Source organism: Dioscorea cayenensis, chromosome 3 (genome assembly GCF_009730915.1).
Source record: "Dioscorea cayenensis subsp. rotundata cultivar TDr96_F1 chromosome 3, TDr96_F1_v2_PseudoChromosome.rev07_lg8_w22 25.fasta, whole genome shotgun sequence".
NCBI lineage: Eukaryota > Viridiplantae > Streptophyta > Magnoliopsida > Dioscoreales > Dioscoreaceae > Dioscorea > Dioscorea cayenensis.
This window is the reverse complement of record NC_052473.1, coordinates 15,888,592-15,914,834: the sequence shown is the minus strand read 5'-3', so window position 1 is coordinate 15,914,834 and position 26,243 is coordinate 15,888,592. Positions and strand designations below refer to the sequence as shown.

The window sequence follows — 26,243 nt, the reverse complement described above, 5'->3', positions numbered from 1 at the left end:
TTTTTTTTTTTAAATATAAAGTTCTTTAAATGGGAAAGGAAAAAGGTGAGAAGCCAAATATATAATATCAAAAGAAATGTAAGAAATGTTGACTATTTCCAAGTGATATGTGATAATGTTAAGGGTATTAAAGATATTTGATATGATTTTCATTTATTATTAAATAAAAAAATTTAAGAGGGTATATGCATTGAAACCCCTGCTCTTAACTAGATTTTAGTTTGTGTGTGCATCATGATTCAAATCTATTTACACAGTATCGCCATAAAATTAATTATATATGTTAAGTTGTATAGTTTGATATTATTTATGACAAATATTGCATGAATAGGTCTATGCCATTGTTAACCCAAACAGTGTTGTGGAATCATATATTTCTCTCATTTGTAACTTCTTTCATTGAGATGCTATTAGAGTGAAAGGAACACCAATTATAGCATCTTTCATTCCTTTTTAAAGTCTACAAATTAGCTTAAGGTGACGTTAGACCTTAATTCAATGGACATTGGTAGCATACAAACATATATATATATATATGTTGGTAAAATTATAAATTGAAACTTTAAAAGGGTGTTGACTTTGTTATTTAAAACCTATTGTCTCCCTTGCTTGACAAGTAATTTGAACATGCCAAACTAGTACTTCTACCTTTTTGAATTCATAGATTTAAGTCTGCTGATTGGTCATTGATCTCAGTCATTCACAATATTACATAAACTAAATAATCAAGAGAAAGACTTGGTAGTCTAACCAACATCACCTAATAAGTCAGAAATCATTTTCTTTGAATGAATTGCAGACCATATTTCATTCTTTACCTCTTCTCTTCATGATGTCTTGATCTTTCTGTGTCAACTTTTCTGATTTTTAATAATCGATGCACTGTAAACAAAGCATAAAGATCCAATCAAGGTCACTCCCCAAAAATAATTCTAGTCATATCAAATCCTTTCAAGCCTTGGCTTTAATACTTGTCTTTTCCTTATTCACATCAAATACAAAGAGAAATGGCCGGCCGCAGTGATAACTAGAAATGGTGACCAAGTCTTTACATGATTAACTGCATTATAAATAGATTGCATGTGATTCACAGCATTCACAAATACTTCTTTTGTTCATATGGATTTTATTCTCTCTTGTGCTCAATACTCCTTTTGATCTGGCTGCAGCCAAATGGCTACATTGCCTGCATAGAGGAGGAAAGGATTGCTCTGCTAGACATTAAACTCTCCCTGACTGCTGATGGGCATCCTTTCTTTCAAACATGGAACATTAGTTATAGCAGTGACTGCTGCAGATGGGACCGAATACAGTGCTCACCAATGACAAAGCGCGTCACAAGCCTAGACCTCAGTTCGGACTCGGATGATGGTTCCCGGTTTTCATACTATACTGTGAACATATCTTTGTTCTTGCCATTCAAAAAATTGCGAAGCCTGGTGCTTTTCAATAATGGTAACACTGCTTGTCTTCCTATTGATTGTTTTCAACACCTTGTTCCATTGGAGAGGCTAGAGTACTTAGACATCTCTGCGAACTACTTTGATGGCAAAACTCTTGCATCTTTGGCTGCTCTGAGATCTCTCAAAGGGTTGGCACTGACAGGCAATGGCATGGAGAGTGACTCCTTTATCAGTGGTATGTATTTCACAGTATATAAGCTTCTTGTGATTAATGTTTAAGATCTCATTGTTTTTGTTTCCAGCATTGGGTATTGGTTAAGGATGAACAGGCTTGAGCACTTGGATGTGTCTTCCAATAGTTTGAATGCAACCATTGTTCCATTTTTGGCTGGACTAACTTCACTCAAAACTCTCTCCCTTAGTGATAACCAAATGCAAGGAAGGCTTCCCTTCAAAGGTGCAATGCTTTTATTTCTACTTGCTCTAGTTTTTATTTTCACCAAATGAGATGTTTTTACTCACTATTTACTGTTTTCTTGATCATCAAAGAGTTTTTCAATCGCTGAACACCTTAAATAATTTACAGAAGATTGGAAATTAAGATGACTTTGGATAAAGTGCGAGTGTTGGAGAATAGTGATCAGAGAATCTACAGTTTGCTCACAATCAGCAGTAGTGTCTACTGCTGATATATTGGGAAGATCAATTGATTATCATGGCATATTTTGGAGTCAATTAATTGAAGCTTTGTCAGTTATATTTGATGTTTATGTTTGGCAGTTGAGTTCACTTATATGCTGTACTGATAGTCAAGGTTTAAATTATCAGCCTTGATGTTCAATATAATGTATGAAGTATGATGAGAAGCAATGAATAATATCTGCTCTCTTTTGATGTGTTAATTCTGAGTGTTCTTGTTGAATCTGCAAGTGTTCAAACAATAATTATTTTCTCTTGATCCTGACAGTGGTATCAGAGAAGGCAATAGAAGATGTCAAGCTCTTCAGCAAAGGATGCTGATGTTCCCTACTTCAAAGGTGACAACTATAACCTTTGGGCTTTGATGATGAAGACTATGTTTAGATCAAAGGATCTATGGAAACTAGTTGAAAAAGGCTTCAGTGAAGAAGGAGATGCAACTAGAATAAATGAAAGTCTCAAAAAGGATGCCAAGGCCATGTACCTGATCCAACGAGCCCTTGATCCAAAGATACTTGTGAGGATATCTGAAGCCAAAACTGCTAAAGAAGCTTGGGACATCATCAAGACTGAATTTCAGGGAGATTCAGGTAACATTACAATCCAACTACACTCTCTTCAAAGGGAGTTTGATGCAGTCAAGATGAAACAAGGAGAGTGTGTTCAAGATTTCATCACCAGGGTGTTAGACATTGCCTATCAAATTCGAATGATGAAAGAGGCTCTTCCTCAAAAGACAGTTGTGTCTAAGATCTTAAGAAGTCTTACTCCCAGATTTTCTCTGGTTGTTCACTCAATCATTGAAGCCAAGGATTTGACCACACTAACTGTTGAGCAGCTCAGCAGTTCTCTGAAAAACCATGAATCTATTTTGAACATTGAAGGTGGCCATCATGAAGAAGAAAGAGCCTTGCATGCTGGGAGAAGCTCAACTCAGTTCGGTGATCATTCTCATCGAGGTGGAAGAGGTAGAGGTCGTCACTTTCCCAGGGGAAGGGGACGCGGTCGTGGGCGTGGAAGAAGCTCAGAATTTAGTCATGGAGAATCATCTCATCAATGGGACAGCATCAAGCAACACAAAGGAGTACAGTGCTTTGTGTGTAAGAAGTTTGGGCATGTTAAAGCCCAGTGATGGTACAGAAATAAAGAAGCAAATGTTACAAAAGAAGAGAAGCAAGAAAAGCAAGAAAGTGAAGAGGTGGCATTCATGGCGTCCAGTCATGAGACAAACAAATTTGGAGGAACCTGGTTGATTGACAGTGGTTGCTCTAACCACATGTCAGGCGAGATGAAGCTCTTTGAGACTCTTGAAGCAACTCCAACTCAGTCCATCAGATTGGGAGATGGAAAATCACTGCAAGTTGAGGGAGTTGGCAAAGTGAAACTTCGGTCACACAGTGGAAGGATTACTACACTAAACAATGTTCAATTTGTTCCAAACTTAGCACACAACCTGCTAAGTGTGGGACAATTGATGGCCTCAGGATATGAAGTTAGATTCTCAGGAGGAGAATGCATCATCACAGAAGCAAACACCAAGGTGAAGGTAGCTCAAGTCCTCATGACTACTCATAGATTATTCCCACTTGAAGGAGATGATGTTACCTCTGCCAATGTTGCTCAACGAAATGATGATGTTTCCAATCTCTGGCATAGGAGATATGGACATATGAACATGCGAAAGCTGAAGCATTTATCTGAGAAAAATATGGTCTTGAATCTTCCGACCATCACTGATGAATATCCTTGTGAAGCATGTGCTTTAGGGAAGCAAACTCGAGTTGGGTTTCCTAAGAAAGTGACAAGGCGAGCTACTACACCTCTAGAACTCATTCATGCTGATTTGGTTGGACCAGTGAATACTCCTTCCATCGGAGGTAATACATACTTTCTCTTATTGACTGACGACTACTCACGGTTTAGTTGGGTACATTTCATTCAGAGAAAGTCAGAGACTTTTCAGTAGTTCAAACAATTCAAATTGTTAGTTGAAAAGTAATACTCTCGTCCGATCAAGATTCTTCGCAGTGATCGCGGAGGCGAATTCACTTCCCATGAATTCAAGTCATTTTGTCAAGCTGCTGGTATTCTTCATCAGCTGACAGCACCTCGGACACCTGAACAAAACGGCGTCGCTGAACGTAAGAACAGAACCGTAACGGAGATGGCACGAACACTGCTGAAAGAGAAAAAGCTTGCCGTCGAGATCTTGGGCGAAGCTGCCGCCACAGCTGTCCACATCCTCAACCGCTCTCCGACGAAGGTACTAGAACAACGAGGGCCGTATGAGGCGTTGAATGGCTCTAAACCAAGCGTGGACCACTTCCGGGTGTTTGGATGCTTGGTCTATTGTTATGTTGACTCACAAATGAGAACCAAGTTTGATGCCAAGTCATTTCCTGCTATCTTGATTGGTTACAGCGATCAGTCAAAGGCCTATAAGGTGATAAATCCTGATTCTAAACGTGTACACGTCAGCCGAAACCTTAAATTTTTCGAAGAGAAGCAATGGGATTGGTATGGAAATGCTGACTCGGATGCATTAGATTATGTGCCGGCATGTGATAGTCACTTGCATTCAATTAGTGGAAATTGGATTGAACTTGGGCCGTCCACACATTCTGATGAATGGCTAGATTCACAACCTGCTTTTCATCCTCACTCCAGTGAAGTCATTCAGCATACAGGAGAAGAAGAAGGAGAAGAACCTCCGGCGAGGTATCGTGAACTCACAGATATTTACTCCTCTTGCTCTTTTGCTTTGATAACTGCAGATCCAGTTACATATAATGAGGCAGTAAAGGATGAGGAATGGATTGCTGCCATAAATGAAGAGTTAGAAGCCATATAGAGAAATGAAACTTGGGAGTTTATGAAATTACCAGAAGAGAAGACGGCGATCGGGCTAAAGTGGGTGTTTAAATCCAAACTTAATCCCAATAGAACTCTGTTGAGAAAGAAAGCCAGGCTAGTTGCCAAGGGCTTTGCTCAAAGAGAAGGTATAGATTTCAAAGAAATATTCTCTCCAGTGGCTCACATGGAGACTGTGTGACTATTCATGGCAATTGGAGCTCAAAGGGGATGGATTATATATCAATTGGATGTTAAAACAGCATTCCTAAATGGTGAACTCAAGGAGGAAGTCTTTGTAACTCAACCAGAAGGGTTTATCATCACAGGAAGAGAAGAAGAGGTGTACCGACTTCACAAGGCACTATATGGTCTTCGCCAAGCACCTAGAGCCTGGTACAGTCGCATTGATGATCAATTTATACAAATGGGATTCGAACGAAGTGCAAATGAACCCACAGTTTACACCAAAAAGGAAGGAGACACAAAGGTACTTCTACTTTGCCTCTATGTAGATGATATTCTATATATGGGATCTTCAGAAGAAATGCTAATAGAATTCAAAGGAATTATGATGAAAACATTCCAAATGTCTGATTTGGGTTCCATGAAATACTTTCTTGGGTTAGAAGTGAGACAATTGGAGGGTTCTATATTTGTATCTCAGTTCAAATATGCAGAGAATCTGTTGCACAAGGCCGGTATGTTCAATTGTTTTGCAGTTCCAAATCCAATAAACACAAATGAGAAGCTTCATTCTCAAGATGGTTACAGCAAAGTCGATGCTCGAGATATAGGAAATTGGTTGGTGGTTTACTCTATTTCTCTCACACGCGCCCAGATATTATGCACGCTGTTTCTATGGTGTCTCGTTTCATGGAGTCTCCCAGCAAACACCATTTTGGAGCCATCAAAAGAATCATGCGTTACATTAAAGGAACAACCAATTATGGAATCAGTTATGGCGGGAATGATGACTTCAAGCTCATTGGTTATTCGGCGGTGATTGGGGAGGGTCACGGGGACGATCGGAAAAAGTACTACATGTGGACTTTCTCACTAGGTTCAGGTACTGTTGCTCGAGTTCAAAGAAGCAATCTATTATTGCACTCTCTAGTACCAAAGCTGAGTATATCTCAGTCACTGCTGCAGCCTGTGAAGCAGTTTGGTTGCGTCGCTTGTTAGAAGATTTGAATGAGAAACAAGATGGTACAACCATTATCTATTGTGACAACCGATCAGCAATTTCGATTGCAAAGAATCCTCATTAACCACGGGCGCACAAAGCATATTGACACTCGGTATCACTTCATCCGAAAGTCTCATCAAAGATGGCCTAATTGAGGTGAAGCATTGTGGTACAAATCAACAAACTGCGACATTTTCACCAAGGCATTACCAACTGGAAAAATTCAAAGCTTTTGTTGAACAACTCGAAGGTGTGTGAGCTCTCCGATCATGGGGGAGCATGTTGGAGAATAGTGATCAGAGAATCTACAGTTTGCTCACAATCAGCAGTAGTGTCTACTGCTAATATATTGGGAAGATCAATTGATTATCATGGCATATTTTTGGAGTCGATTAATTGAAGCTTTTGTCGATTATGTTTGATGTTTATGTTTGGCGGTTGAGTTCACTTATATGTCTGATCGATAGTCAAGGTTTAAATTATCAGCCTTGATGTTCAATATAATGTATGAAGTATGATGAGAAGCAATGAATAATATCTGCTCTCTTTTGATGTGTTAATTCTGAGTGTTCTTGTTGAGTCTGCAAGTGTTCAAACAATAATTATTTTCTCTTGATCCTGACAGCGAGAAGTGAAAACTATTTTGACATTTGTTTTTTCTTCTCACAGAGTTGAGCGAATTAAACAAACTTGAAGTGTTGGATTTGAGTTGGAATGAATTTAGTGGAGACATTCCATCCATGGAGAATGAATGGAGCTCACTCAAAGTCTTGTCTCTGTCACGGAACAAGCTCAATGGCACCTCCTTGGAAGGTAAGAGATGATTTCCCTCCAAATTAACACATAACGTTTCCTTGTTCTTTAGTTAAATTTATTTCCCTCTTAAATTTAAAAATGTCTTCAACCATAAGCTTTTTTCACTATTATATTTTTGACAGGATTGTGCAAGACAAAGAAACTTCAAGAGTTGGACCTTAGTTTTAATAAGTTGATTGGAGACCTCCCCTCTTGTCTAGGATATCTTTCATCCCTTAAATTTTTTGCTATTTCCAATAATCAATTAAAAACTGATTTCCCTTTAGCCATGATAAAAAATCTTACGATGTTTGAATATGTTTTCTTCAATGATAATAATTTCGAAGGCACTTTCCCAATAAGTTCACTTGTCAATCACACTGAACTCAAACTATTGGGCCTTTCAAACAATAATTGGCTTGAAGTCCAAACTGAATATCCATCATTGCTACCATCATTTCAATTGGATGGTATCATATTAACAAATTGCATTGTCAATAGTTCAATTCTCACTTTCTTGTCCTCTCAGCATTATATTTGATACATCGATCTTTCTAATAGCAACATGAATGGTGATATTTCCACATGGTTGTTTGAGAACAAGACCAATCTGAGCTTCTTAGATTTCCATAACAATTCTTTGACCGGACAACTTATCATTCCATCTTATGTCAAAATAAATTTGCCATGGCTTGATTTGTCTAACAATAAACTCATAGGAGAAATTCCGGTGAGCTTTGGCTTCTTGCTTCCTAACTTAACATACTAGAATATGTCTCGCAATTTGTTCCAAGGTGCCATTCCTCCCTCATTTTCTAATATTCATCAGCTACGATATTTAGACTTGTCAAATAACAATTTCTCAGGACAACCATCTGATTCCATTGGAGGTCTACACCAACTTGATATATTAGACTTGTCTAAAAATAAATTTCATGGAAAGCCACTACCAGAGAACTCAAACTTAGCTTCACTATCTTCTCTGCTTCTGAATGACAATCAATTCGTTGGGGAAATTCCAAGCTATCTATGTCAGAGTAGGCTAATGTTTGTAGATATAAGTGAAAACCAATTGTCTGGAAATCTGCCGAGTTGTTTGAGTAACCTTTTTCTCATTATCCTTAATGTCGGAGGAAATAATCTGGAAGGCCAATTACCTAATGACTTATGTAATTACTCTTCTCTTCAATATTTAGATCTTTCTAGAAATCATTTCTTCGGAGAAATTCCATCTTGCTTCAATCTGTCTAGCTTGGAATACCTCAATCTAAATGAAAATCTACTCACAGGTTTAATTCCCATAGCTTTGTCAGGCACCCCTTTGAAAATATTAGACATTGGAAACAATGAATTTTTTGGTGATATCTCTAGTTGGATAAGGGGAGCTATCCTTAACCTCGAGATACTTTCTTTAAAAGGAAATAATTTCACAGGACCAATATCGGAAAAAATATGCAACTTGAAATATGTTCGGATACTAGATCTTTCTCATAACAATTTCTCCGGACACATACCTTCATGTCTCGACAATATGGGGCATGTTGAGAGCGTGCGATCTTATTCTGTGGAAATTAACACAGGAATAACTTGGGAATTTCATCCCTCTTACAAAGGCATTATTGAGGTGAAGGATTATGGTGGTTATCTCACAATAATGGAAGTTGAAGACATTGACTTTGAGACAAAGAGCAGATCATACATTTACAAGGGGAGCATCATAAACTATTTTTCTGGACTAGACTTGTCTTGCAACCAACTTGTCGGTAAGATACCAATGGAGATGGGCAACATGAGTTGGTTACGAGCTTTGAACTTATCTAACAATCAACTTTCTGGGCTGATTCCTGATACATTATCAAGGTTGACAAATATTGAAAGTTTAGACCTCTCCTGCAACATGTTGACAGGAAGTATACCTACACAATTAGCAGAGCTATATTTCATAGAGGTCTTCTCATCGATTCCAAGAAACAGCAGGAACACCCTTTCCATTGCAACCCTTATACCAAAAAAAATTCTTAACAATCTTGGTGATATCTCGAAGGATAGAATCAGGAATAGGGTAAATCGAGAGGTAATAAATGGGAATCGAAAGGATGTTGGTGTTGATGAGAATGGATTTAGCTGCCAAAGATAGATTAGAATGTTTCCATCTAGCACAAATACGAGAAATTTTATCAACCACAGGTTTGAAGTAAGATATTCCAAGGCGTTTAGGAGAGATCAGAGCCCCCAGGTATGTGAAAGGAAAAAAGGATTGATTAAATCCCAAAATAGAACATATACTTCTAGACACCCTGGAGTTGAACCAAGAAGGGAAATAAATGGCTTACTTGGAGGTATTAGCTTTTCGACCTGTGAGATGGGTATATATACTTAAGCATAAATTAATGTTTCTAACAGCTTTACGAGAGGCATGAGAAATGATAATTAAATCATCCACGTACATAAAATGATTGAAATTATGATCAAGTCTGAAATCAATCCTGGAATCATTTTAGTATGAAGGGCAAGATTGAGCAAAGAAGAAAGGCTTTGTGAAACTAAAATAAAAACGTAAGAAGAAATAGGGTCACCTTTCCTAACACCACGGGAGGAGGAAATCCAGGAGGAAGGGAAACCATTAATTAGAAAAGAAAAGGATGAGGAGTGAAGACAGGTTCTAATCCACGAGATCCAAATGTTAGGAAAGTTCATTTTAGCAAGGGTGGCAAGAATTGCGTTCCAGCTAATTGTATCATATGCCTTTTCAATATCGATTTTAGTTAACATCCTAGAGGGGCCATTAATGTCATGCTCTAAGGAATGGGCAATCTCTTGAAAAGCAATGATATTATCGAATGAGCGTCGACCAGAGACAAAGCCAACTTGCTCCTTACTAATAAGCCAAGGTAGAACAGTTTCACTACATGTCGATGTGTTTATTGTTGAATGAATGAGAATGATATCTATATGTTCTTCCCCAGTTTCACTGTCTTGCCTTGTTAAAATTGCAGTTAAAATACTATTTAATAAGTCCACCTTTTTGAAATTGATTATCAATCTATTTGTTAGGATTGCAATTCCAACCCAAAAAAAAAAAAAAAGATTAATCAAATTTTTATTCAACCCCTTCTTTTTTTTAAAAAAAAATTGATTAAGCTCAAATTCTGGAAAGATGAATAAACTGACTTAACTACTCATCCTGCAAACATGTTAATTTAGCACTCAAGCTTAGATTAAAACAGAGATACTGAATAAGAAACCAAATATCTGAACGTGAAACAGTTATTGATAACTGAAACAACTATTAATCAATGAACAATCCATGATGCTAAACATCATTGAATCCAAAGATTGCTATCCAAAGCTAAAAAATCCATCAATAAATTTGATTGGTGTTCTGCAGCTAGGGATCCATCTTTGCAAGTATCTAATGATTCCATACAGACTGTCAAGCGCTCTCTCGACTTCCTGAGCGCCAGATCTGCGGACCTCACCAGCAACTCGATTCAGCCACTTCCTCAGGATTGAACCTTCTTAGTCTGACTGAGTTGACCTTTGTTGCCTCTTGGTGTACTTCGTCTTCTCAGTTCCTATCGGTTCTTGTTGCTTTCGTTTTTCTTCTTTTTTGTTTGTTGTGGACTATCACACCGCTGGTGTAGTGTCCTTTTGTCTCTGATTTCTTTCTATTGTTGTCTACTGTTTCCTTGTGTGTTTTTCTTTTAGTTGTTTGCTGCTTTGATTTTCTAATAAATTTGTGGTTTATCAACTTTTATCAAAAAAAAAAAAATCCATCAATTCAAGATTGTTGAGTTCTATGATTGTTTTGAGCTGGGGAAGGTAATATTTCTGATGTTCACACATGATGTGCTTATGTGCTTTGTTAGTATGTTTTTATCGTTTATAATTATTTAGATGCCTTTTTCACCAATCTACTATATATTTTTAAAATTAATAGATATAAGACTATGAACATATATTATTAAATAAATTCCTTAACCTTAAATGAACTTAAATAATTTAATTTGTATTAAATACAAAACAATTGATTAATTTAACTCAAGTCGAATCAAGGGATTATCAACAATATATATATATATATATATATATTACTTTTGAATTATCATAAATTTACAATATTTTGAACCAGTTAACACATCTCTCAATTACATAGTTGAAAATTTCCTTGAATGGATGAGTTAATTAAATTGCAAGACATCATAAAATAATTCAATCTTTGCCTCATCTCTGGTAATAGCATCTACTTTTCTTTGTTTTTCTGTTCTCTACTACTCTTTGTTGTTCCTTTTTTAATAAATTTGTGGTTTATCCACTTTTATCAAATAATAATAATAATAATTCAATCCTGTCTCAGCCAATGTGTCTCAAGAATGAAAATATGAAACCCACTAATTATTTGCTTGTTTCTTTTGGATAAAATGTATTAATTACAAGCATTTATCAAAAAATAAAGTAGATAGTTACAATGCAGAATAAACAATAATACATATACGGGGAAACAACATAAATAGACTATCACAAACTAGCTAAGTGATTAAGGCTCCCAATAAGAGAGAGAGAAAATGACAATAAAGCACAAGCTTTGCCGCTAAAATATAAGGCAACCAATGCCTATAGACGCGATTTAATCTTTGCTAGAAGATTTCTAGCCATGTCAACAATATCCTCCATGTATCCATCCACCCCTAGAAAGAAAGAGTAACGCCAACTTCTCTTGAAAAATAGGAGAGCCATCCATCCCCAAAAGCCCATAATGAAACCCAAAACAAAAATTGCAATGGTTATAAGGTGCTCCATTGTTTCTTCGTTTTTGTGGCCATCTTTAACTTGATTTTGTTGTGGTGATGATATATTACTGCAACTCTTCACCAAGGGAGGGCCACAAAGATAAGGATTCCCTTCGTAGCTTTTCTCCTCGAATGTGCTAAATTGTCCAACCATCCCAAGTGTTGGGCCAGAGAGGTTGTTATATGCCACTGAGAAAGATTCAATGAAATGCAACTCTGCTAGTTGTGAAGGAATCCTTCCTTCTAGCATGTTGTGTGAGAGATCTAAACTTTCAATCTCTACCAACCTTGCTAATGTATTAGGTATTGGGCCATACAACATGTTGTTGGACAAATTTAATGCTTGGAGCCATGTCATGTTGCCGATGTCCACTGGGATCCGACCAACCAATTTGTTGCAAGACAAATCTAGTCCTGAAAAGTAGCTGATGATATCACCTTTGTACGTATATGATCTACCTTTTGTTGCAAAATCAATGTACACAATAGAAGTCCAAAATAATGCAATATCATAAGGCATTGAAGAGAAGTGTTTCACAACATTGGGAATGATCGTCCCACCGATGCCAATTACAACCACTTCCAGGAACTGATACTGAGAAGCCAAATTATGGCCCATATTATGAACGCATGGAGGAATATCTTCAGATAAATTGTTTTGAGAAAAGTCTAATATGCGAAGATATTTTAGGTCGCATATTTGTTCAGGGATTGGTCCTTTAAAATGGTTTCCTTTCAAAGAGAATATCTTTAGATTTTGGAGGGTGTCTATCCAATTAGGTATATCACCAATGAAATGATTGTTTCCCATGTCTAGTACTTCCAGAGGGTTGCCAAAAAAAGCACTTGGAAAAGGTCCTGTGAGGTTATTATCATTCAAATTCAAATACAACAAGCTAGACAAATTGAAGCAAGAAGGAACTAAACCAGAGAAGTGATTATTCGAGAGATCCAAGGATTTAAGTTTTTGAAAACCACAAAATGTAGATGGTATATTTCCTTCTAAATTATTTCCTCCAACATGAAAAACCTCAAGGTAGATCAAATTGTTCATACAATTAGGCAACGAACCAAACAATTGATTCTCACTGATATCTAAAGTTCCAAGCTCAACCATCTTGCAAATACTGCTTGGGATTTCTCCACTCAATTGATTTCTATTAACAATAAAACTTGATAGGAAAGTTAGGTTAAAGTTATTTTTAAACATATTTCCTTGAAAATTGTTCTTAGCTAAGTCTAACACAAAAAGTTTATCTAAATATTCAATAGAATTAGAAATTTGTCCACATAACCTGTTATTTGATAAATCTAGAGTGTTCAGTTGACTCAAATTTTTAAATGAGAAAGGGATGACACCTTGCAAGAAATTATCAGACATGTTCAAATGTCCTATACTAGGAATCACATAGCCAATGCTCACAGGTATTTCTCCAATGAGTTTATTATTGGATACATCAAACCATAACAAATTTTTGAGACGAGACGGGATGATCAATGGTCCAGTTAATGAGTTATTTCTTAAATTTAGATAAAGTAGATCAGTTTTATTTTGAAATAACCATGTCGGAATGTTGCCACTAAGGTTATTATTAGAAAGATCAATGTATTTTATCTGATACTGAGTGGACAAAAACATGGGAATTGAACTAGACCCTTTATTGACAATGCAGTTGGATAAAAAAATACCATCAAGTTGAAATGATGGCATCAACCCTATATGTTCAAATTGGACCTCTAGCTGATTATTGTTAGAGAAATCTAACACTTTTAGCTCAGTATTGTTAGCAAAATCACTTATTGAGATGACACCCCTGAAGCAATTGTTTGAAAAGAAAGCATACGCGAGTTTTGTGAGGTTTCTAATGATAGTTGAAGGAAAAGGCATTCGGATTTGGTTGTAGGAGATATCAAAATAATTGAGATGCAATAGATTTTGAAGACACAACCCAATATCTCCATTTAAATTATTTTCACTGATGCTCAACTCTTCAAGATTCTTTAGAGTGCCCAATCCTGAAAGAGAATAAATAAATAATATTTATCATTAAATGATAGTATGAATCAATAAATGTAAATTAATTAAATTTAAAACGAGATGAAAATTAATCAAAGGACAATGTAAAATACTTGCAAAATTAACAATATTTTTTTTTTTATCAATGTACTTGTGTTTCAACCCCACTTTATTGTACCCTTGCATAAGGACTTGAGCCTTAATGAAGCATTTTATTTGATTTTTTTCCCCTAAATCTCTCTTTGGGAAATAAATATGGTAAAATTATTTATTTATATTGTCACTTTTAATTTTTATTTTATTTAATTTTTACATTTTTTAAAAACAATTGCACATTACCTTTGAGTAGAAGGTCACCACCCATGTTATTCCCAGACAGATAAAGAGCCTTGAGAGAAGATAGTCCAACCAAATATGGAACAATGCTTTCATTCAATTTATTGTAGGACAAATCCAAGTATCTAAGTTTGCTCAACTTCAATGTGGCACTGGATACTGTGTGCGCAAAACATGAGTAGGCCAACAAATAGAAACAACAAGAAAATCAATAACATAATGAACATATGCATAATAGTACCATTGATAAAGTAAAATTTATTGGAGGAGAGATCCAAGTGTCTGAGGTTGTCCAATTTTGCCAGACTCTGAAAACAATCACTAGGGATGCAACCGTTAAAGTCGTTGCTTGATAGAATGAGGCTTCGTAGTTCCCGGAAAGGATGGAACAAGGAGACGTTTAGAGTTCTGTTACTCTCCCATGCAAATGTAACAACCAATCGATTGACATGTTTTGTTGTGGGTGAGCAATGCACTCCATACCAACTACAACAATCAACAGAACTCTTATTCCATGACGTATAGGAGGAGAATGGATCAGTAATTACTGATTTGATATCAAGAAGAGCAATCCTTTCTTCCTCTACACAAGCAAAACAACCAGTTGGTTCTTGTAAGACATGATGAACTAGCAACATCATCCAAAACAACATAAGAGTACTGAGCGAGGATGAACACAGGAGAGATATTTGCAAGTGTTTCATCATAATTAATTAATTAATTAGCTATGTGTGAGGCACTTAGCTACCCCCTCAACAATATTTATTTATAATAATGTGCCATGACTAACATCTACGCATAGTCAAGAGTCAAGTCATGCCGTGCTTGACACATTATACATTGATTTTTTATACTTCAAGGCTGGCTGTTTTTCTAATGGGTCCGGCCAAGAGTCAAGTCAGCAAAAACATGAGTAAATTTTTTGGTAGGGTACCCAACTATGGTGAATTATCACTTTGGGGTCCAAACTTTGATTTGTATCAAAATGGTGCCTCAGTTTTAATTCCGTTTCACCGGTCAATCACCCGAAAATTTCTGGCTTGTTTCATCTGACGTGGACGCCGGAAAGTCGATGTCAGCCCTTATTTGCCACGTCATCTGCGCAGCTGGTGATGCCACGTCATTTTAAGTTTGCCACGTGTGTAACCCTACCCCATGTCAGCATACCAACATTGCCACCAAAGCCCTTTTTCATATCTCTAACCTCTGTCTTTGTTCCCGAGAGAAGAGGAGAGAAAGGGCAAGCAAATCTAGGGTTTGTCTTCAATCTAGCAAGGGAGGCTCAAGGTTGTAGTCAATGAACGAAATTGCGGTGACCAACAAGCTTGAAGAATAGATGGCAGTAAATTGGGAGAGAAGACATGAGGGGGAGGAAGCCCCTGAGTATTGTAAGTGCTCATATTCTTAAACCCTATCACTTTTGGCAACATTATTAATTTTTGAAAGTGACGTTCATGTGAAGTTCGGGTCCACAATTGGATTTTTCTTGATGCCCTAACTCTATTCCTTTATGCCATGATTTTTCTTGATGCCCTGATTTTTATTTCTTTAATGTTTCTTTAATTTATGCCCTTGTGTGTCAGGTTAATGGTAGCCATTCAAACCATTATGTTTTCAAAGCAAAAAACCACACACATGCTTATATAGTTCTTCTCATGTAGTTTTTCTCACATGAAAAGGAAAGTACCTCCTTAGGAATTTTTACCTGTACATTGACATAAAAGCATCTATTCTCAATTCATTGGGTAATTTTAAAAGAATAGAAATTAAAATAATAGTGAGATATATGGCATTAACTCACTTGTTAAAACTGGCAAGGTAGTGAATATTTATAATATGTAAGCAAGAATCTTTTACTACTTGGAAGTTCATGAAACCTTCAGGGGTATATATGAAACAGAAAATTAATGTAGACAATCAACTCAAACATTTTGGCATCTCTTAACAGACAGTGAAATCAATTCTTTTAAAATGAAAAGCAATAGTAAATTCATTCATTCATAATTATGGCAAACCAATATATTTTTCACACAATCTAAAAATACATTAATCTCAAATATCAACACATAATAAATGCTATTGCAGGACAATCAAACATCAACACATAAATGGGCACCATAATTGGAATCAATCTGTTTACTGGCAACCAATAATGGTCATAGAAAGTGAGAACATAGCCTAATAGGGATGTTTTAACTGCTTTGACCTCTGCTGAGGTCTTAGCTTGTGCATGCTCAATCTCTCCAGTCTTTTCTGCTTATTGTCTTACCAAAAAATAAGAAGGCAAAATGAAATAAAAAAACACTAAAAAAATGAAAAGTTTTGTTTTATAATATGATTTTTACATGTCAAGTTAAGATGTGAAGTTTGGGGTCTCAATGTTTTAACTTAAATCAAATTCCATTGATTTTACATGTCAAGTTAAATGTGATCTAAGTTAGTTACAGGGCATGATTTATTATATGTTCTTTGGTTTTTATGTGTAGTTAGATATAATTTAACTTACTTTACACACTGCAATGGTATGTCAGAGAGCTGATGTTGTAAGCAAGTTGTGTGGTATTTTTTATTTATCTAACTATGTTCTTATGGAAATTATTAGAATGATGCTTTGAGACTAATTGATGAAAATGAGAGAGCTGAAGCAAATACAGAAGCAGGGGGAGAATATCACATAACACCACCAGCATTGGATCATCAGGTGTCACAGGTGATAAACTGGGTGATATTTATTTTGATGTTCATGTTGATGTGTTAATTATCAGCTAATTAATCTATGAAGCCTAGGAGAATATCACCATTATTTAATAGGTAAGGTAATTAATTTTCTTGCTTACCATTGCAGTTCATTACAATTCCTGTTCAAGCAATTCATGAAGCAACACCCTTAGTAGAATATTCTATGAGACAACAACAACATGAGTCGTGGCTTCTCGTCACACGGTATGCCTTAAAAATCGATAAAAATTTGAAAAATGAAGTCTTAAACAATTTTTTTCCCCATCACATTGGCGAGTTCCAACAATACCCTAACCAAAAAAAGCCCATGTGGAATTACCCATCTGGAGAAACCCCAAAGTGAGAAGACCAAAGATAACCATTAGGTCTAAAAAAAGCAAGGATAAATGAAGGACCTTCATCTGATGCCAATCCACCATTTAAAAATCCTATTTCTGCCGCAATTGTCCCTAAGCTAAGGTCCCAGGGAAACCAGAAAGATGTCAAAGAAGGGAGTAGGGCAGAGGCAACAGGTGCTGTCAAGAGAAAGAGGGCATGGCTACCACCAGGAAATGGCTCCTCTGCTAGCTCAACCAACCCATGAAGGAAATGCAGTCTGCTTGTGATTTTTTTTTTTTTTTTGATGTTTTGTAACCATGTGTTAGTATTGTGTTGTGTAACCATTTGTTGGTACACATGTGGATTAACCAACATAATTTTTGCTTTGCCCAAATTTATAGAGCCAATTTTGTAAAGCTTTTGATGTACTTTGTACTGTTGGCCAATTTTGTAAATCTTCTCATCTATGTTGTGTTAGTTCATAACAACATCTAGGTCTGTAATGATTCCCATTTTGTAAGAATGAAAATAGTTATAGCTGGTGATCAATGGAAGAGCATTTGGTAAATCTTCTGACCATTAATATTTTTGGCAGGTTAGACTTAGATATGCAGATTTAAACAAACTTCACACATTCAATTTAAATGCAGATTCACTGTAAGGTTTTCATTTGGTCATCAATTAAAACAAAAATATCTTAAATGTAGATTCATTATGTGGGTTTCCATTTGGTGATCAAATAAACAAAAAATCTTAAATGCATATTTAAGTGTTTCATTTTTTTTGGGCTGATGTATATTCATGAGGCATGACCTGAAAAATAGTACTAACTGAAAAAAATATACAAAAATTTACATGCTTGAAGGTAAATTGCATGTTTGCATACATTCACAAAAATAAATAAATAAATAAATAAATACAACAAATTAAACAAATGATTTCATCTAACCAAGGCCATTGTTTTATAAATCTACAACAAATGATTAATAACATCATCCAAAACCATTAACACAATTTAGGGCAGGCTTGCCAACAACAACTGCCTCAACCTATTGTCACAAGATTCCATCCCCCATACTGCCTTCATTGTCCCTTTCTTTCTCACGAATGAATCAAGTAGAAGTCGATGGAGACCGGCAGATCTCATCGGAGCCCGACAGAAGTCGATAGAGACCGGTAGAAGTCACCAGAGCCTGGTAGAACTCGATGGAGACCTGCAGAAGCCCAGCAGAACTCGATGGAACTTGGCTGAGAGTGAAAGGAAGAGGATGAGGCTTTGGTGGCAATGTTGGTGTGCTAACATGGGGTAGGGTTACACAAGTGGCACACTTAAAATGACGTGGCATCACCAGCTGCGCAGATGACGAGGCAAATAAGCGCTGACATCGACTTCCCGACGTCCACGTCGGATGAAACAAGCCAGAAATTTTCGGGTGACTGACCGGTGAAACAGAATTAAAGCTGAGGCACCATTTTGATACAAATCAAAGTTTGGACCCCATAGTGATAATTCACCATAGTTGGGTACCCTACCAAAAAATTTACCCGCAAAAACATCTTTCTCTAATCCATGTTACGCGTATGCAATAAATTAAATTTATAATAGTTTAAAAAAAATGGGAGAAGAAATCAAGTTCACAATTAATAATCCATAAAATTCGTCATGTTCTACATCACTTGAAATATAAATCAATGTCCAAAATGGTGTTATGGCAACAGTTGTGGGCTCAACGGAGCTTGAAAAACCATTCCATTTTCCAATTTGCTTTAATATGGTATCTATTGTTCCAAAGGGATTCTATATTTTTCCACTTAATAATTTTTCTATCAGTTTTGTGGATTCATTATAGATGGAAATCGAGTTTAAACTCTACATTCAAACCTCCATTATCAACTGGAGTTATTATATTTGATAAATAATTTTAGCCCGTTTAGTGGACAATATAGGATATCGGCCGATAAGATATGAGAATTGGATTTGAGTAGGAAAGAATATAAGCAAATGAACTCATATCATATCTTAGATTTGATGTGCACCATATAAGCCATTGGATAGTATTTTGTTATTCTATTTTGCGTTTGAAGTGGATTTGATAATAGATGGATATGATATGAATTGTATGTAAATAGACAAAATTACCCTTTATGATAACCCGGAATACATATATGTAGCAAAAATAAATAGATCACATCGAAATCAATTAGAAAAATAAGAAAAAAAATCATCCGTCTAGAGAAATTTATAATAAGACATGATCATAAAAGAAAATTAGATAAAAAAAAAATATGTTTAAGTACGAGATTGACGGAGAAACCCTTTAACCACTTCAAATGTGAGAAGCCCTACTTAAAATAATGAAATTGGTGTCCTATCTAGTTATTGGCAAGCTTTTTGTCCCAAGTTTAGGATTCAAAGATTAAAAGAAGAGATATAATGAAACCCTAAATGAGAGAGAAAACCAAATAAAAGGGCAAAAAAGTACATTTAACTTTTTCTCCTATTCTACCCGTTTCTATCATGACTCTCCCTTTAGGATTAACTATCATGTGACCGGTACAGTGAAGTGCAATATATAGGATAAGACAATCATATCATATTGGCTCACCAAACAAAAGATAATAGCATAACGTGATAGTCTATCATATCCACCTCGTGTCCTACCCGTTTCTATATATCATGACTCTCTCTTTAGGATTAGCTATCATGTGACAGGTATGATAAAGTGCTAAGACTATCATATCTTATTGGCTCATGCAACAAAAGATAATAGCAGGATGTGATAGTCTATCAAATTCTATCACACTTATCAAGTCCACCAAATAGACCTTCTTAAAATGTTTGCAGGGATCTGATAAAAAAATATTTATTATTTTATTTTTAATTAAAAAATAAATCAATACCTATAACAGATGATTCTTCTTTATTCCAATCTTAGTCTATTTATTGTAAAGTAAAATTTTTATCTAGAGCAAAATGGATGAGATGTTTTCTTTAAATTTAGACATTATTGATATTATACAACTTTTGAAAGATTTTAAAAAATATATTTATAAGTTGCCATCTATATAACAAGAAAATTTTATGTTTTCCATTTAAAAATATTCTCCTTTTGTTTTCATGTATTTGCTAGAATGGAAATTATGCATAGACTCTAGACTTGACCTTAGTTTGTGTTTCATTCTCCACGCTAGACTCAACTTTCATAGAAAAAAAAAACACATATAGCATCAATTACGTATCGAATTGAAGATCTTCCAATGGACTCTAGAGCTACATTTGCTTATTATTCCAATGGACTCTAAGAATAACAAGCTTGCTTATTTATGTCCAATGGACCGTTTGATAGCTCATGCCGTGTTTGACAAACTACATATTAATCTTTTTTTTTACTTATGATAGGTATAACAAGTAATCAAGGCCGACCTCATAATTTCCCAGGGTCCCATAATTCATAAAAAAATTTTTAAAATATATTTAAATTTTTTATTTGTATAGTATTATTCTACAATATCAATATGCAATATGCAATGGCTTTATTATAGGGCTCCGCAATTTTTTAGGACCTCACATGTTTTCTTTTTTATAGAAGATTATATTTAATATTTTTATTTACTATCATCCTATCTACATAATTATCTTAAAAAATTTAAATTTTTTTTTCAAATTATAACACTTAATTTATGTTAATATCAATTTGCATTAAATTTTAATTTTTTTAAAACTATAACCTTTGATAATATCAATGTGCAATAAATCTCTTCTTATGATAAAGAATCGTAATTTTCTAGGGCCTCATAATTCATGTTGTTTTTGTAAAAAAAAATTTTAAACTTTTTATTTACTATTATCCTACCATCATTCCATATAATTATAATTTTAAAAATTTTAATTGTTTTTTTAAACTATAAAATTTATCTTATTTAATTGATTTATGATTATTTTTATTTTTATTTTTATTATATAATTTATTATTTGATAAAAAATTTAAAATTATTTATTATGATTTTGCCTAATGCCCCATATTCCCTAAGACCAGCCTTGCAAGTAATTAACAAGCTCAATAACTCAAAATCATATATCTCATTAATTTAAAACATTATCCCCTACAATGCTCACTGCTCTGGGCTAGAACATTATCCACAACAATGCTCACTGCTAAGGGGTTCATCAGTTCTGTTGCCCACTCAAGCATCATCTCTGTCCAAAGCATTATCCATGATTCTGTATATGTGTCTATATATAGGCATAGAAGGTAAATGGCCGCGAGGTCTAAAGCGAATCTTTTAAAATATTTTCCCTTAGATCCTTAAAGACACTAATGCAATTGTTGGTAATCTAGTTTGACTGTGGGCTAGAGTTCATCAACTCGTGTATTTCTTAAGATTATTTTCGATGTGTGCAAATGGTTCTCATTGGTTTTTGGGGGTGAATTAATGATATTTTGTCTCCAAATATGGTACTAAGATTTCCTTGATATTCAACAAGACACCAATTTTTTTGGGATAATCAATGTTTTAAAAACATGACCAGAATGACCAGTTCAACCGGATCAATTGCGAACCGGCCACCAATCCGGTTCAACCACTCATATAAAATCAGTTTTTAATGAACTGTGATTGAATTGTTTTGAACCGGTTAGACTGGACTAATTTAAAATTGGTTTGATTTTCTTTCTAATGATAATCTATTAATATTTCTACCTTTGATGATGATATTATTACTTGTTGAATATAAATTACCATCTCTATTATTGTTTGTAGAATTTCTTGAAATTCTGATCGTTAAGGGTTCGTTTGGCATTGTTGCCAAATCTTTGCTTTTGTTGCCAATTCCAAATTTTGAAAACAAAATAAGAAAAATACGTAGTGTTTTTGTTTCCAAAATTTTGAAAACAACACCCATGTTTCCAAAAAAAAGTGGAAACACAATTTTTATGTTTTCAACTATTTTGAAAACGTTTCCAAAACATTAACTTAACCCATCAATGACATTAATTGTTTTTTTTTCTCATAAGCATTAATGGTTTAGATAAACGTTCCAAGATCTTCAACTATTTTTTTTCTTCATAATTGTTTTTTTTTTGTTTTTCCGATCTCAAAATTTATTTTCTTTCATCATCTTTTAGATTTATTTCTTTTTTTTTTTAAGACAGTTAAGAAATTTAAGATAAAGATAGTTAGAAATTTGAGATTTTTCTTGTGAAATCTCCTTTAGTTTTTTTCTAAATTTCTCCTCATTTTCACAAAAAAATCTATAAATCATGTGTTCCTTTTTTTGTTGCTAATACAAATTTATAAAAATTTGACATCTCAATATTTTATATTTTTGATAAAAATATATAAAAAAAACTTTATTTACTAATGGAACTTAATTTTGTGTACTAATATAAAAAATTATAAAAATTATATTAATATAAATTAAGAATATAATACAAAATTTTACAATATTATTATTTTTGCTTTTGTGCTTTTTGCTTTCCCAAACATAAAACTTTGGTATCCAAACATGTTTTTTTTTAAAAAAAAATTGGTAACAAAATAAAAACAAAATAAAATCGAAACAAAAACAAAACAAAAAACAAAAAAACAAAAACAAAGGCAAACGACCCCTAAGTTTGTTAATTACCACTTTCGGACATAAAACTTTGACTTTTATTGACTTATATTGTTCATGTTTGTAAAAAATAATATATATATATATATATATATATATATATTATTTATATTGTTTATAATTTATTAAATTCCCTAATTTTTTTAATTTTTACAAATTTTTCATAGTTTTTGAAAAATATTTGTTTTAAAAGTATCAAATTCATTTTTTTTTTTTGAATAAAGTGGATGAACCACTGATTTATTGAAAATAAAAGAGCAGAAGTACAACAAAGTAAAACAGCTAGAAAAGAAGATAAACAGTCATAGACTAAAAGACAATACCCTCACCAGAAGTGAGTAAAGAGCTAGAAAAAGAAGAGGAACAGAAAGAGAAATAGAAGATGAAGGCAGCGAGACTGGCGAAGGCAACCGTCTGGTGACATAGGCCTGTCTTGACTGCAAAGTGAAAGGGACTACTCATGATCTGCGATGTGCTCTAACTCGTCGGGAGAATCTGTAACTTTGGAGTTCATGAAATCAAAGGAGCGCTTAATCCTTTGCGAAGTTGTGGAAAACCAGGATAGTAGTGTGTTAGCCACTTTGCGAATAATAGTAATGTAAGACAATGCATTCAAATGGAATATGCGCCTATTTCTTTCTAGCCAAATATGCCAGAAAATGGCTCTAACACGAAGGTCCCACAAAGTACGTGATTTAGCTTCTAAGGATCAAATTCAATTGAACTGACAGGTTCAACTATGAACCGGCCGCTCAAGCGGTTTTCAATCAGGTCAGGATTTTAAAATATTGGTATTCTATTAGATGTCTGTAGATGGTGATTATGGTTTTTACTAGATGAATTAATGATATCAGAAGTGTGCGTAGTTGGTGATCATGGTGTTTTTTAGTGAGTGAATGATATTGTATCTTTAATTTATCGGGCAATGATCTTCTTGACATTAAACAAACCATTTGAATACTTTGATTTATTTTTTATCTGATTGGTATTTGTTCCATATCTTAATTGCTCCTATTAAGATGTATTGGTTATATTTGGTGCTATTGATAACCATTAGAAACATTTATTTATTTATTCCTTACATACTGAGGTAGGGTGTAATTAGCAACTAGTCAAGATCATTCATGACTTATTGAAGTCAAGGGTCAAGCTTGCCTATTTTTCATTTGGATCCATTGATAGTCCATCCATAGTCAAGAGTCAGCATAAATAAATTTCTCCCAAATCCAAATTACACTTATACAATGAATTAAGTTCATAATAAGTTTTACAAAAAATTGGAATAAATCAAGTTCACAATTAATCATCTATAAAATTAACCATGTTCTGCATCACTTAAAATATATATAAATAAAAATCTAAAATGGTGTGTCACTGCCATGATCGTTTACATAGCTAAGCTTGAAAACCTATTTTATTTTTCAATTTGATTTAATATGGTAACCCTAGTTCTTGAATGGATTGTATATTTTTCCACTTAATAATTTGTTTTTATCATTTTCATGGATACATTATAAATGGAAAATAAGTTCAGATTGTAAACTCAAACCTTCATTAATTATCAACCGGACCTATTTGTATTTGACAAACAAGTTTAAGTTCTTTTAAAAATGTTGGTAGAGGGAATAGGCATTGGATAAATATATAAATATATATATATATATTTAACTCTTAATTTAAAACTAAATCAATATTAAAAAATTAAGACATGATTGATATATTATTTAACTCTTAATTTAAAACTAAATCAATATTAAAAAATTAAGACATGATTGATATTATCCTACTCGCAAAAGATATAAATAAATTATGAGTTGCCATCTATACAGTAAAAAATTTTTATATGATCTATGATGGTTCTTTTGTTCTAACACTAATTGACAAACTTTATGAAGTAAACAAGTTCTCCAAATATTTTAGGTGCTCCGATGTTTCATCAAAATTCAATTAGGAAACAAGTAATTTAGAACATAGGGTATGTAATTTCTCTTACTAATAAATGAATTAAAAATGAAGCCCATCTCTCAAATTCCAAGGGTCTAAAAAATATGTAAATTTATTTTTTATCTTCCATGAATTTTAAATTTGAATCTCCTAACTTTTGTACTTGTCTTTATTTGATATATATATATATATATCTTTTGAACTTGTATTTTTACATGCTAATCTTCTATGTCAACCCTAATTTCAAGTAACAAATTAAATACTACCCAATAACATTTTGATCAATATCAAGGTGTCACATACCTAGGAGCTCCTATCTCTCCAAGGAAACTTTTGGTCAATCAGCTTAATTTTCTTCACAAAAAAGTTAAGTCAGCTATTCATTCTTGGAATCATTCTAATATTTCTTTAGCTGGTCGTGTTGTTATGCTCAATAACACAATTTTTGCCATTCCCAACTACCTTTTTTCTGTTATGAATCTCCCATTACTATTCTGGATGGCATTTCTAAACTTGCTCGGAAATTTCTCTAGGGTCGAGGAGGCAATTGTAGTGGCTTTCACTTGATTATTTGGACTCTTACTACTCTTAATAAATTTGAGGGAGGCCTAGGAATCAGGAATCTCAAAATTGTCAAGCATGCTCTTATGGTTGGTTAAAACATTTTTGCAATTCTTAATTCTGAAAACAAAATTTGGGTGGATATTTTCAAAGATAAATACAGAGATTGGCATCCTTGGAAACTTGTTAAACCTCGTAGCTCTTCTTGGCTTTTTTAAATCTATTTCAAATTCTACAAATTTTCTTAAATCTGAGCTTAAAATTATCTCTATTGATCCAGAAAGCTTGGACCTAATGAGTGATCCTTGCTTTCTGGATATTCCTATCAATCATAAGCCAACTTATCTCAACATGGACATTCCCTTTGAGGATATTCGTTTCTCAAATCTTCTGGATGATAATGGCCTCCATTACCCCTCTTTGGTAAACTTGTTTGGAAATCATTTGGATATAGATTAGATCAATAACATCAAGATTGATAATTCTGCAAACAACTTCTAGGTCTGGGCCTCTCCTAAGCAAAAAAAACATCCATTTCTGCAACTGTCTATGATCATTTCAACTTAAAGGATAAGTATTCTGATTCTTAGAATGGTTGGAGCTCAATCTGGAAGCTTAGTGTCTTGCCTCGAGCTAAAACCTTTATCTGGAAACTTGCTCTGGGCAAGATAACCACAGGGTCACTTCTCTATAGCTTGAACATTGGTCCTTTTACTTATTGCCCTTTCTATAGTTTAGAGGAGGAAACATCAAAGAATCTTATATAGACCTGCATCAAAGTAAGACATTGTTTGATAAATATCCTTTCTCTTCTTGGCATGTTGCCAAATGATTTTCATATCTTTCTCTCTGGAAATTAGCTATCTTATAATTTCAATTCGAGAACTGGAAACTCCTGGGCTAAAGCAATCATTACTTTTGCCACTTGGCTCATTTGGAAAGAGAGGTGCAACCTGATTTTCAACAACATCAAGCCCAGACTTGACTC

At 34.2% G+C, this 26,243-nt stretch overlaps 3 protein-coding genes and 1 long non-coding RNA gene across 4 annotated transcripts; 3 read left to right on the top strand and 1 right to left on the bottom strand.

Moving 5' to 3' along the window:
- The first annotated feature begins 2,394 nt into the window (after positions 1-2,394).
- Positions 2,395-3,234, top strand: LOC120250763. Its single transcript, XM_039259567.1, has one exon. It carries the CDS (start codon positions 2,395-2,397, stop codon positions 3,232-3,234), a length of 840 nt encoding a protein of 279 aa, XP_039115501.1.
- A 4,474-nt stretch (positions 3,235-7,708) lies between these two features.
- LOC120250732 (putative receptor-like protein 16) lies at positions 7,709-9,073 on the top strand. Its single transcript, XM_039259566.1, has one exon. It carries the CDS (start codon positions 7,709-7,711, stop codon positions 9,071-9,073), a length of 1,365 nt encoding a protein of 454 aa, XP_039115500.1.
- A 2,363-nt stretch (positions 9,074-11,436) lies between these two features.
- Positions 11,437-14,746, bottom strand: LOC120256369 (receptor like protein 21-like). Its single transcript, XM_039264070.1, has 3 exons — positions 14,321-14,746; positions 14,083-14,238; positions 11,437-13,742 (listed from the first exon to the last, which is right to left on the bottom strand). The coding sequence occupies exons 1-3, from the start codon at positions 14,730-14,732 to the stop codon at positions 11,551-11,553; spliced, it is 2,760 nt and encodes a 919-aa protein (XP_039120004.1). The 5' UTR covers positions 14,733-14,746; the 3' UTR covers positions 11,437-11,550.
- Positions 14,747-15,021: 275 nt separating this feature from the next.
- Positions 15,022-16,998, top strand: LOC120282181. Its single transcript, XR_005542908.1, has 3 exons — positions 15,022-15,467; positions 16,682-16,789; positions 16,925-16,998. It is a non-coding gene; the product is annotated as an uncharacterized LOC120282181 (long non-coding RNA).
- The last annotated feature ends 9,245 nt before the right edge of the window (positions 16,999-26,243 follow it).